We start from the raw sequence: 13,139 nt of genomic DNA, 5'->3' as shown, positions 1-13,139 counted from the left end.
TTTGTGTTTTTTTTTTTTTTGCCAGAGTGTCTTGGCTTTCCATGCCTGAAATACTCTCATGGGCTTTTCAGCCAGATCTGAATGCCTTTAGGGCTGATTCTGAGGCCAGAGTGCTGTTTAGGACATCTGCCATTCTATGAGTCTGCTGAGTATCTCGCTTCCCATGTTGGATCCCTCTCCCCTTTATTTATTCTATCGGTTAGTATTAGCAGGTACTAGATTTGTTTATGTGCTCCCTTTGACTCTTAGTCCTTTCATTATGATCAATTGTGAATTGAAATTGATCACTTGGACTAGTGAGATGGCATTGGTACATGCCACCTTGATGGGATTGAATTGGAATCCCCTGGTATGTTTCTAACTCTACCATTTCGGGCAAGTCAGCTTGAGCATGTCCCAAATTGTACATCTCTTCCCTCTCTTATTCCCACTCTTATGTTTAACAGGGATCACATTTCAGTTAAATTTTAACACTTAAGAATAACTGTGTATTAATTACAGAATTAAACCAGTCATATTAAGTAAACAGACAAAAAAACTACTAAGAGGGATAATGTATTAAGTTGTTCATTAACAGTCAGGGCTATGCTGATCAAGTCACCATTTCTCATAGTGTCCATTTCACTTCAACAGGTTTCCTTTTTGGTGTTCAGTCAGTTGTCACTGATCAGGGAGAACATATAGTATTTGTCCCTTTGGGACTGGCTTATTTCACTCAGCATGATATGTTCCAGATTCCTCCATTTTGTTGCAAATGACTGGATTTCGTTGTTTCTTACTGCGGTATAGTATTCTAAAGAGTACATATCCCATAATTTCTTCATCCTGTCTACCGCTGATGGGCATTTAGGTTGGTTCCAGGTCTTGGCTATTGTGAATTGTGCTGCAGTAAACATTAGGGTGCAGACGGGTTTTTTGTTTGCCAATTTAAATTCCTTTGGGTAAATCCCAAGGAGTGGGATGGCTGGGTCGAGCGGTAGGGTTATCTTCAGGTTTCTGAGGAATCTCCAGACTGACTTCCATAGAGGCTTGACCAGTTTGCATTCCCACCAACAGTGGGTTAGTGTCCCTTTTTCCCCACATCCTCGCCAGCATCTGTTGTTGGTAGATTTCTGTATGTGAGCCATTCTAACCGGGGTGAGGTGAAACCTCATTGTGCTTTTGATTTGCATTTCCCTGATTGCTAGTGATCTTGAACATTTTTTCATGTGCCTGTTGGCCATTTGGATTTCCTCTTTTGAAAAATGTCTATTGAGGTCCTTGGCCCATCTCTTAAGTGGGTTGTTTCTTTTGATGATGTGGAGTTTCTTGATCTCTTTGTAGATTCTGGTTATTAACCCTTTATCTGTTGCATAGTTTGCAAATATTTTTTCCCATTTTGTCGGTTGTCTCTTCACTCTCCTGACTGTTTCTTTTGCAGTACAGAAACTTCTCAATTTGATGCAATCCCAATAGTTGATTTTGGCTTTGACTGCCTGTGCCTCCCGGGTCTTTTCCAGAAACTCTTTGACTGTGCCAATATCTTGAAGGGTTTCGCCAAAGTTCTCTAATGACTTGATGGTGTCAGGTCGTAGATTTAGGTCTTTAATCCATATTGAGTGGATTTTTGTGTAAGGTGTAAGGTAGGGGTCTTGCTTCATGCTTCTGCATGTGGAAATCCAGTTTTCCCAGCACCATTTATTGAATAAACTGTCCTAACTCCAGGAATTGGTTTTGGATTCTTGATCAAATATAAGTTGGCTGTAGATGTTTGGGTTGATTTCTGGTGTTTCTATTCTGTTCCATTGGTCTATCCATCTGTTTCTGTACCAGTACCATGCTGTTTTGATTACAACTGCCCTGTAGTATGTCCTGAAATCTGGTATTGAGATGCCTCTGGCTTTGTTTTTGTTGTACAGGATTGCTTTAGCTATTCGAGTTCTCTTTTGCCTCCATGTGAATTTCAGCATCATTTTTTCTAGATCTGAGAAGAATGTCTTTGGTATCCTGATTGGTATTGCATTGAATCTATAAATTGCTTTTGGGAGAATGGAGATTTTGATGATGTTGATTCTTCCAATCCATGAGCATGGAAGATTTTTTCCATTTTTTGGTATCCTCTTCTATTTCTTTCTTTAAGATTTTGTAATTCTCATCGTAGAGATCGTTAACGTCCTTGGTTAAGTTTATTCCAAGGTATTTGATTGTTTTTGTAGCTATTGTGAATGGGATTGATCTTAGCAGTTCTTTATCAGCCGTGGCATTGCTTGTGTATACAAAGGCTGTTGATTTTTGTGCATTGATTTTATATCCTGCCACTTTGCCAAACTCTTCTATGAGTTACAATAGTCTCTTAGTAGAGTTCTTTGCATCCTCTAAGTAAAGAAAAATATCATCTGCAAAGAGGGATAGTTTGACATCTTCCTTCTCAATTTGTATCCCTTTAATTTCTTTTTCTTGCCTAATAGCTCTGGCTAGAACTTTCACTTTCAGTCTGCATGCATCTTTGTTAGAGAGATGTGTTTCTTGTAGGCAACAAATATTTGGGTTGTGTTCCTTGAGCCAATCAGCCTTTCGGTGTCTTTTAACTGAAGAGTTAAGACCATTAATGTTTAATGTGACTATTGATATGTAGTGACTTTGCCCTGCCATTTTCCCGGAGATATTTTCTAGTATATGCTTTGAGCTTCCCATGCTCTTTTACTGGTGGTTTTTCTTCCTTTCCCTTCTTTCATATTGATGGCTGTGTTTCTGTGTTTCTGAGTGTAGCACATCTTTAAGTATCTTTTGCAGGGCCGGACGAGTGGCCACAAAGTCTTTCAATTTCTGTTTGCTATGAAAGGTCTTTATTTCACCTTCATTCACAAATGAGAGCTTAGTAGGATATAATATTCTGGGCTGGCAATTTTTCTCTCTTAGCACCTGTGCTATGTCTCACCATTCCCTCCTAGCCTGTAGTGTTTCTGATGAGAAGTCAGCTGTGAGTCTGATTGGAGATCCTCTGAGAGTAATCTGACGTTTCTCTCTTGCACATTTTAGGATCTTTTCTTTATGTTTCACTGTGGTGAGTTTAATTACAACGTGTCGTGGTGAGGATCTCTTTTGGTCATGTTTACTGGGGGTTCTATGAGCTTCCTGTACTAGGATGTCTCTGTCCTTCTCCAGACCCGGAAAGTTCTCTGCTAGTATCTCACTAAAAAGGCCTTCTAATCCTTTCTCTCTCTCCATGCCTTCAGGAACTCCTAGAACCCGAATGTTGGTTTTTTTTAATAGTATCCTGTAGATTCCCAACAATATTTTTTTAGATTTCTAATTTCCTCTTCTTTTCTTTGGTTTGACTGTATCCTTTCCTGTTCTCTGCCTTCTAAGTCCGATATTCTCTCTTCTGCTTCACCCATTCTGTTTTTATGGCTCTCTAATGTGTTTGTCATTTGATCTATTGAGCTCTTCATTTCATTTTGATTTCTCTTCACTATCACACTTTCCTGCTCTACTAGTTTCTGCGTTTCATTTTGATTCTTCCTTAAAATTTCATTTTCACGAGAGAGATTTTAAATCCTGTCCAATAAAGATTTCTGTAGTTCAAGGATTTGCTTTTGAAAACTTCTAAATGTTCTTATCATAAATTTTTTGAAATCTGTATCTTGCATTTCTTCTATCTCATCATCTTCATAATCTTGTCTTGGGGTGTTTTGTTTATTTGGGTCATCATAGTGTCATCGTTGATCTTGTTCCCTCGATTTCTGTGTTTGTTGCTTGGCATAGTTAATTCTTCTTTCGTCACTGTGCATTGTTTTTTTTATTTATTTCGCTTTATACTATGTCTGTGTTAAGTGAACTGCCTGCTGTTGGAGGAGCCTTGGAGGCTTGAGATGGGTGAGGCCTGAGAGCTCTGTCTGGTTCTTCCGGGTTACGGGTGTGCAAAGGTGACACCCTCAGGTTATGCGTGGTAAATCTCTCTCTATTTATTTATTTATTTTATTTATTCAGGGGGTAAGTAATACCACACGGCACGGCTGTGCAGAATTGATGGTATTTAGCTTCTGATCTCTGGCTTCTACCCAAATAGTCTGTGCAGGCTCTGTTTCTCCTCTGGACTCCCACTGGGTTGCCTCGGCTACTGAATTGTAGTGACTCAGTTCCTTAGCTCTCCCCTGTTGTTATGTAAATCCAGAGAGGGAGCCTGCTCTTTGTCTCTTGCAAGCCTTGAAAACTCTTGCAAACTCTTGCAAACCTTGCAACCTTTGCAAGGTTGGCAGATAGAGAAACCCCCCCACCTTTTTTCCTTCTCTCCTGTAGTCAGTCTGGTGAACTTTCCCGCTACCCTCTAGATTCTGACCGCCGTTTCCCCGCCAATGTCTCGGGTTACTGAGCTCACCTCCCCTTCCAGCGCCGATGTGTGGACTTGGAGCCCTGGGCATCCCAACTCTCCCCGCTGGTGTCTGTGTGACATCCACTCCCCTTCCTGCAGTGGCGCGCAGACCCTGCGGCTCCCACGGCTCGGCTTCCGCACGGTGGGCGACCTTGTTCTCCCAGTAGGTCCTCCGATTCACAGCCACTAGATCCAGAAGAGTTTCCTCTGCAATTTTTTCGTGATCCTTTCTCTGAGGCTACCATAACTCCACTTTTATTAAACTAAATTTTCCCAGACTATCGGTGCGTCCCCTCACTATTCCGCCATCTTGGCTCCACCACCGCAACCTGTCTTACTCTTATCAACCTTTACTAATCATTTTACATTCAGAGTACAATTTATTTTTAGCTTCCACATTTGAAGGTGGATAAGCCGTATTTGTTGTTATGTGCCTGGATTATTTCACTTACTCTAATGTTTTTCAGATAGTCTAGGCTACATGTTAACTCTGCTGTTTCTTTTCGATTTTCTGTGTGGATGATCTGTTATTCAAAGTGGAGTGTTGGAGCCCCTTACTCTTTTTTTTATTTTATTTGACAGGCAGAGTTATAGACAATGAGAGAGAGAGATAGAGAGAAAGGTCTTCCTTCTGTTGGTTCACACCCCAAATGGCTGTTATGGCTGGCGTTTCACTGATCCGAAGCCAGGAGCCAAGTGCTTCCTCCTGGTCTCCCATGCGGGTGCAGGGGCCCAAGCACTTGTGCCATCCTCCATTTCCCGCCCCCCCCCCCCGGGCCATAGCAGAGAGACCCTTCCAGTCTTTTTAATGTTTGCTTTTATATATAATTATGTGGTCCAGTTTTGGGTACATAAATGCTTATAATTATTATTTCCTCTTGCTGAATTGAACCTTTTATCATTTTTTTAAAAACCTCCAATTTATTGCTTTATAGTTTGGAGATCAGAAGTTCAAAATGGACCTTGCTAGGCTCATCTCAGTATGTTAAGAGTAAAGCATTCCTCCTAGAGTTCTAAATAGAAAGAGTTCTTCAGGCTCATTTTAGCCACTTTCCCCCTCTCAAAGCTGCCTTTCAGAGGGATGAAGCTGCCTTTGAGAGGGATGGAGAGAGAGAGAGAGAGAGAGAGAGATTGATCTTCACTTTCCAAAGCCAGGACTGGCCTAAGTTGAAGACAGAAGCCTGGAACTTAATCTGGATCTCCCACATGATTGGCGGGTACCCAAGTACTAAAGCCATAAGCTGCATTTTCAGGGTGCACAGTAGGAGGAAACTGGATTGAAAGTGCAGCTAGGTCTTCAGCCAAGCACTCTGAAGAGGGATGTGGGCATTTCAAGCAGTGTCTTAACCACAGCATCAAATGCATACCCTTTCAGATCTCTATCAGATGATATGAATCTGGCTTCCTGTTGGATTATGTGTGTGTGTAATATCATTTTCATCTCTTTGCTATTAGTATATAAGTTTTAGCATTGAAGTGAGTTTCTTGTAAGCACTATGTAGTTGGACATTATTTTTTTGAGATAAATTTTAAAAATTTACCTAATGGTCAAAGGTTTAATGGCTCTACTAAATGAGGAGTTCAATAAATAAAAAAGTAAAAGTGCCATAGTCCAGCAGGGAAAATAGGCAAGGTCTACAAACAATAATAAAATTAAAAAGATGTTCAACTTTACTCATATAAATTTAAACATTTTGATACCTTATTTTTTCATGTTAATGTAATATTAACACAAAGAGAACAGATTCAGTGTAGTTCATAGATAGAATTCTAAGGTTCTAATGATACTGCCTTTCATCCTCCTACCCCTCCACTCCCCCCCTGTCCATTTTCTTTCCTTCCTTCCATTTGTTTTTGAGATAACATTTTAGTTAACATTACATAAAGGGCTAATTGCTGCACTAAATAAAGAGATCAACAAATACAAAGACCTAAATTTAGTGGAAATATAAGGCCAGGGCTGTAAACAATGGAAAGATGATAATTTCACATTCATACAGTAAATTCAAAAATAATCACATCATTAAAACTATAGTAGCATAAGTTTTGTAGCCACTGGTTTGACAAAGATATAAAACAAAGTTTGACAAGAATATATTTGCAGCAATATTGACACACAGGCATTTCTTTTTGTTAATTTTTTCCTTTTTAATTTTAGCTCCCACATGTAAGACAGAGCATGTGGTATTTGTCTTTCTGTGCCCATCTTATCTCACTCCAAATGATGTCTTCTGGTTGCATCCATTTTGATGCAAATGGTAGAATTTAATTTCTTTTTCATGTCTGAATAGTATTCCATTGTGTGTGTGTGTGTGATAATTTCCTTATCCATTCATCTGATGATGGACACCTTGGATGAGTCCATATTTTGGCTATTGTGAACAGTGTGTCTATACACATGGTGGTACAGGAATCTCTGATAAGACATGTTCCTGTCTTTTAAGTCTATACCCACTAATGGGAGTGCTGGATCATATGGCAAGTCTATTTCTAGTTTTTAAAGACATCTCCATACTATTTTCCACAGTAGCTGCCCTAATATACATTCCCACCTGTAGTGTAAAAGTGTTCCTCTTTTTCCACATCCTTGCCAGTATTTGTGGCTCTCTGTCTTTTAAATTTTATTCATCTGACAGGGGTTAAGTGATATCTCATTGTGGTTTTAATTTGCATGGCCCTGATGGCTAATGATTTTGAGCATTTTTTCATATCTTTGTTGCCCATTTTTTTTCTTCTTTTAAGAACTGTCTATTAAGGTCATTTGTCCATTTCTTAACTGGATTTGTTTGTTTTTGAGTTTTTTTGTGTTGCTGATATATTCTGGCTATTAATATTTGGTAATAAGGAGTTCACAAATATTTTTCCCATTCTGTTGGCTGTTTTCCCTCTGTTGATTATTTCATTTTCTATGTAGAAGCTTCTGAATTTGATATAATCCCATTTGTTTAGTTTTGCCTTTTTGGCCTATGCTTTGGGGGTCTAACCCAAGAAGCCATTATGCACACCAGTATCATGGAGTGTTCTACTACATTTTTTTCCAGAAACTTCATAGTTTTTGGTCTTAAATTTGGGTTTTTGATCCATCTTGAGTTGATTTTTATGTTGTGACAGGTTTGGATCTAATTTTATTTTACATATATACATCCAGTTTTGCCAGCACAATTTATTGACAGGATTAGCCTTACTCTAGTGTATGGCCTGGGAAATTTTGTCACAAATCAGTTAGCTCTGTGTACAGGGATTAATTTCTGGGCTCTCTATTCTGCTTCATTGATCCCATGTGTCAGCTTTTATGCCAACACCATACTGTTTTACTTACTCTAGCTTTGTGGTGTGCTTTGAACTCAGGTGTTGTGATGCCTACAGGCTGATTTTTTATTTTTTTTATTTTTTTTTATTTTTATTTTTTTTGCTTAGGATCGTTTTGGCTATTCTGGGTCTTCTGTGATTCCATATGAGTTTTAGGATTAGTTTTACTTAATCCGTATTGAATATCACTGGTATTTTGATAGGGATTGCTTTGAATTTGAAGATTGCTGTAGATAATATAGATATTTTAATGATGTTGATTCTTCTAGTGCATGAGCAATGGATATCTTTCCCTTTTATTATGTCTTTGTTGATTTCTTTCATTAATGTTTTATAATTTTTATTGTAGAGATTTTCTTCATTTAAATATATTACTAAATATTTGATTATTTTTGTAGCTATTTTGAATGGGATTTCTTTCTTAATTTCCCTTTCTGTGAGGTCATCATTAGCCTATAAAAAGCTAATGGTTTTTCTGTATTTGTGTAACATGCAAATTTACTGAATTAGTTTATTAGTTATAACTAATTACCTTTCATTGGAGTGTTTAGATTTTTTCCATATACTACATCCTATCATCTGCAAAAATGGATATGCCCTTATTTCTTTATCCTCCCTAATTGCTCTTACTAATACTTCCAGTACTGTATTGAATAACAGATGTGAAAGTTGGTATCCTTGTTTGTTCCAGATCTGAAAGGCTTTTCTCCATTCTGTACGGTATTAGCGGTTGGTTTGTCATAAGTAGCCTTTGTAATTTTGAGGTATATTCCTTCTGTGCCTAATTTATACAGTGTTTATTTTTTTATCATGTAGCGTGCTAAATCTTAACAAATGCTTTCTCCATATCTGTTGAAATGACTGCATGGTTTTTGGTCTTTATTCTGTTGATGTGGTTGATGACATTTGTTGATTTGTGAATGTTGAACCACCTTTGCATCTCTGGGACAAATCCCACTTGGTCATCATGTATGATATTTTTGATGTGGTTTTGGAGTTGATTTGCTAGTAGTTTGTTCAGAATATTTGTGTCTGTGTTCAACAAGGGTGTAAGTCTATATTTTCATGTTTTGTCTTTGTTCAGTTTTGGCATCAGAATGAAGATGGCTTCATAAAATGTTTGACAGAGTTCTATCCAGTTCAATATTTTCAAATAATTTGAACAGTAATGGAGGTAGTTCCTCTTTAAATGTTTTGTAGAATTCAATAGTAAAGCTATTAGGGCCTGAGATTTTCCTCGATGGAAAACTTTTAATTATTGCTTCAATCTTACTGCTTATTATGGGTCTGTTTAGATTGTATATATCTTCTTTATTTAATCTTGATAAATTTTATGTCTTCTGGAATTTATCCATTTCTTTGTTATTTTCTAATATATTACTACATAATTTTCCATAGTAGATTCTTATAATCCTTTGTATTTCAGTGATGTTGGTAATGTATCCCTTTTCATCTCTAATTTTGTTTATTTGTGTTTTTTTTTTTCCTTTTTTTCTTTGTTAGTCTGGCTAATGGTTTGTCTGTTTTGTGTATCTTCTCAATAAGCTTTTGGTTTGTTTATCTTTTGTATTTTTTAGTTTCAATTTCATTTATTTCTTCCCTATTCTTTATTATTTCTGTCCTTCTGTTATTTTTGGATTTGTTTTGTTTTTGTTTTGCTGTCTTTGAGATGCATCATTATATTACTTTTTTGATACATTTCTCTGTTTCATGTAAGCATTTAATGCTGTAAACATCTTTCTTAATATTGTTTTTGCTGTAACGACAGATATTGATATGTTGTATTTTCATTTTCATCTATTCAGCTGGCGCACCATGCTGATCCAAAGGCAGGAGCCAGGTGCTTCTCCTGGTCTCCCATGCAGGTGCAGGGCCCAAGCACTTGGGCCATCCTCCACAGCACTCCTGGGCCACAGTAGAGAGCTGGCCTGGAAGAGGGGCTACTGGGACACAATCCAGCGCCCCAACCAGGACTAGAACCCAGTGTGCCAGCGCCGCAGGCAGAGGATTAGCCTATTGAGCTGCGGCGCTGGCCATGACTGTTGCTTTTGCAGTACAGAAACTTCTCAATTTGATGCAATCCCAATAGTTGATTTTGGCTTTGACTGCCTGTGCCTCCCGGGTCTTTTTCAAGAAGTCATTGCCAGTACCTATATCGTGCAGGATTTCTCCAATGTTCTCTAATAATTTGATGGTGTCGGGTCGAGATTTAAGTCTTTAATCCATGTTGAGTGGATTTTTGTTTAAGGTGTAAGGTAGGCTCTTGCTTCATACTTCTGCACATGGGAATCCAATTTTCCCAGCACCATTTATTGAATAGACTGTCCTTACTCCAGGAATTGGTTTTGGATCCTTGATCAAATATAAGTTGGCTGTAGATGTTTGGGTTGATTTCTGGTGTTTCAATTCTGTTCCATTGGTCTATCCATCTGTTTCTGTACCAGTACCATACTGTTTTCATAACAACTGCTCTGTAGTATGTCCTGAAATTTGAAATTGTGATGCCTCTGGCTTTGTTTTTGTTGTACAAAATTGCTTTAGCTATTCGAGGTCTCCTGTGCCTCCATATGAATTTCAGCATCAATTTTTCCAGAACTGAGAAGAATGTCTTTGGTGTTTCGATTGGTATCGCATTGAATCTATAAATTGCTTTTGGGAGAATGGAGATTTTGAAAATGTTGAATCTTCCAATCCATGAGCATAGAAGATTTTTCCATTTTTTGGTAACCTCTTCTATTTTCTTTAAGATTTTGTAATTCTCATCATAGAGATCTTTAACGTCCTCGGTTAAGTTTACTCCAAGGTATTGTTTTTGTGGCTATTGTGAATGGGATTGATATTAGAAGTTCTTTCTTAGCCGTGGCATTGCCTGTGTATACAAAGGCTGTTGATCTTTGTGCATTGATTTTATATCCTGCTACTTTGCCAAACTCTTCTATGACTTCCAATAGTCTCTTAGTTCTTTGGATGCCCTAAATAAAGAATCATATCATCTGCAAAGAGGGATAGTTTGAGTTCTTCCTTTGCAGTTTGTATCCATTTAATATCTTTTGCTTGACTAATGGCTCTGGCTAAAACTTCTAGAACTATATTGAATAGCAGTGGTGAGAGTGGGCATCCCTGTCTGGTACCAGATCTCAGTGGAAATGCTTCCAACTTTTCCCCATTCAATAGGATGCTGGCCGTGGGTTTTTCATAAATTGCTTTGATTGTATTGAGGAATGTTCCTTCCATACCCAGTTTGCTTAGAGTTTTCATCATGAAAGGGTGTTGTATTTTATCGAATGCCTTCTCTGCATCTATTGAGATAATCATGTGGTTTTTCTTTTGCAGTCTGTTAATGTTGTGTATCACATTGATTGTTTTACGAATGTTGAACCATCCCTGCATACCAGGGATAAATCCCACTTGGTCTGGGTGGATGATCTTTCTGATGTGTTGTTGCATTCTATTGGCCAGAATTTTATTGAGGATTTTTGCATCTATGTTCATCAGGGATATTTGTCTGTAATTCTCTTTCAATGCTGCATCATTTTCCGGCTTAGGGATTAAGGTGATGCTGGCTTCATAGAAAGAATTTGGGAGGACTCCCTCTTTTTCGATTGTTCTGAATAGTTTGAGAAGAATTGGAGTTAGTTCTTCTTTAAATGTCTGGTAGAATTCAGCAGTGAATCCATCTGGTCCTGGACTTTTCTTTGTTGGGAGGGCCTGTATTACTGTTTCAATTTCTGTCTCAGTTATGGGTCTGTTCAGGTTTTCGATGTCTTCCTGGTTCAATTTAGGTAGGTTGCATGTGTCCAGGAATCTATCCATTTCTGATAGGTTTCCCTGTTTGTTGGCATACAAGTCCTTGTAGTAATTTCTGATGATTCTTTTTATTTCTGTGGTGTCTGTTGCTACATTCCCTTTTTCATCTCTGATTTTATTGATTTGGGTCTTTTCTTTTTTTAGTGAATTGGGCCAATGGGGTGTCAATTTTGTTTATTTTTTCAAAAATGCAGCTCTTTGGCTGATTTTTGTAATTTTTTTGGATTCAATCCTGTTGATTTCTTCTCTGATTTTAATTATTTCTCTTCTCCTACTAGATTTGGGTCTGGTTTGCTGCAGTTTTTCTAGATCCTTGAGATGAATTGAAAGCTCATTTATTTGGTGCCTTTCCAATTTATTGATGTAGGCACCTATTGCTATAAACTTGCCTCTCAGTACTGCTTTTGCTGTATGCCATAAGTTTTGGTATGTTGTGTTGTTATCCTCATTTACTTCCAGAAAGTTTTCAATTTCTCTTTTGATTTCTTCGATGACCCAGTGTTCATTCAGGAACATGCTGTTCAGTGACCATGTGTTTGCATATGCTCTAGGGATTCCTGAGTTGCTAATTTCCAATTTCATTCCCCTAAGGTCTGAGAAGCTGCATCGTATGATTCTAATTCTTTTGAATTTGCTGAGACTTGCTTTATGGCCTAGTATGTGGTCAGTCCTAGAGTAGGTTCCATGTACTGCTGAGAAGAATGTAAATTCTTTAAGTGTAGGATGAAAAGTTCTGTATACATCTGTTAGATCCATTTGGGCTATAGTGTCATCTAAATCTGCTTTTTTCTTGTTGATCTTATGTCCATTTTATCTGTCTATTTCTGAGAGTGGAGTATGGAAGTCCCGCAGCACTATTGTATTTGAGTCTAAGCCTCCCTTTAAGTCCCTTAACAAATTTTTAAATGAAGCAGTGCCCTTTAATTAGGTGCATATACATTGATAATTGTTATATCTTCCTGTTGAATTGATCCCTTAATCATTATATAGTGCCCCTCTTTGTTTCTCTTAACAGTTTTTGTGTTAAAGTTTATTTTATCTGATATTAAGACAGCTTCTCCTGCTCTTTTTTCATTTCTGTTGGCATGGTATATCTTTTTCCAGCCTTTCACTTTCAGTCTATGCATCTTTGTTGGAAAGATGTGATTCTTGTAAGCAGCAAATAGATGGGTTTTGTTCCTTAACCCAATTAGCCAATATGTGTCTTTTTTTTTTTTGACAGGCAGAGTGGACAGTGAGAGAGAGACAGAGAAAGGTCTTCCTTTGCTGTTGGTTCACCTTCCAATGGCTGCCGTGGCTGGCGCGCTGCGGCCGGCACACCGCGCTGATCCGAAGGCAGTAGCCAGGTGCTTCTCCTGGTCTCCCATGGGGTCCAGGGCTCAAGCACTTGGGCCATCCTCCACTGCGCTCCTGGGCCATAGCAGAGAGCTGGCCTGGAAGAGGGGCAACTGGGACAGAATCCGGCGCCCCTACCGGGACTAGAACCTGGTGTGCTGGCACCACTAGGTGGAGAATTAGTCTGTTGAGCCGCGGCGCTGGCCTGCCTATATGTGTCTTTTAACTGGGCAAATGAGGCCATTAACATTCAATGTGACTATTGATAAGTAGTATCTTTGCCCTGCCATTTGCCAAAGATATTTTCTAATATATGCTTTGAACTTCCTGTGATCTT

General features: G+C 38.4%; 2 protein-coding genes across 2 annotated transcripts in view; one reads left to right on the top strand and one right to left on the bottom strand.

Moving 5' to 3' along the window:
* Positions 1-13,139, bottom strand: part of LOC138843046 (disintegrin and metalloproteinase domain-containing protein 32) — a 591,210-nt gene that overhangs the window by 244,310 nt on the left and 333,761 nt on the right. The gene's annotated exons all lie outside the window — the stretch shown is intronic.
* The window catches only part of LOC127485928 (disintegrin and metalloproteinase domain-containing protein 32), a 142,503-nt gene that overhangs the window by 31,262 nt on the left and 98,102 nt on the right, over positions 1-13,139 (top strand). Inside the window, exon 7 of the mRNA XM_089326836.1 lies at positions 220-229. Within this exon, the coding sequence (XP_089182962.1) occupies positions 220-229 (10 nt within the window). The remainder of the gene's footprint in view (positions 1-219; positions 230-13,139) is intronic.

The sequence above is a fragment of the Oryctolagus cuniculus genome, chromosome 2 (assembly GCF_051225735.1).
Source record: "Oryctolagus cuniculus isolate XC-2025 breed Fujian yellow rabbit chromosome 2, ASM5122573v1, whole genome shotgun sequence".
Lineage (NCBI taxonomy): Eukaryota > Metazoa > Chordata > Mammalia > Lagomorpha > Leporidae > Oryctolagus > Oryctolagus cuniculus.
This window is presented reverse-complemented; position numbering and strand designations above follow the sequence as displayed.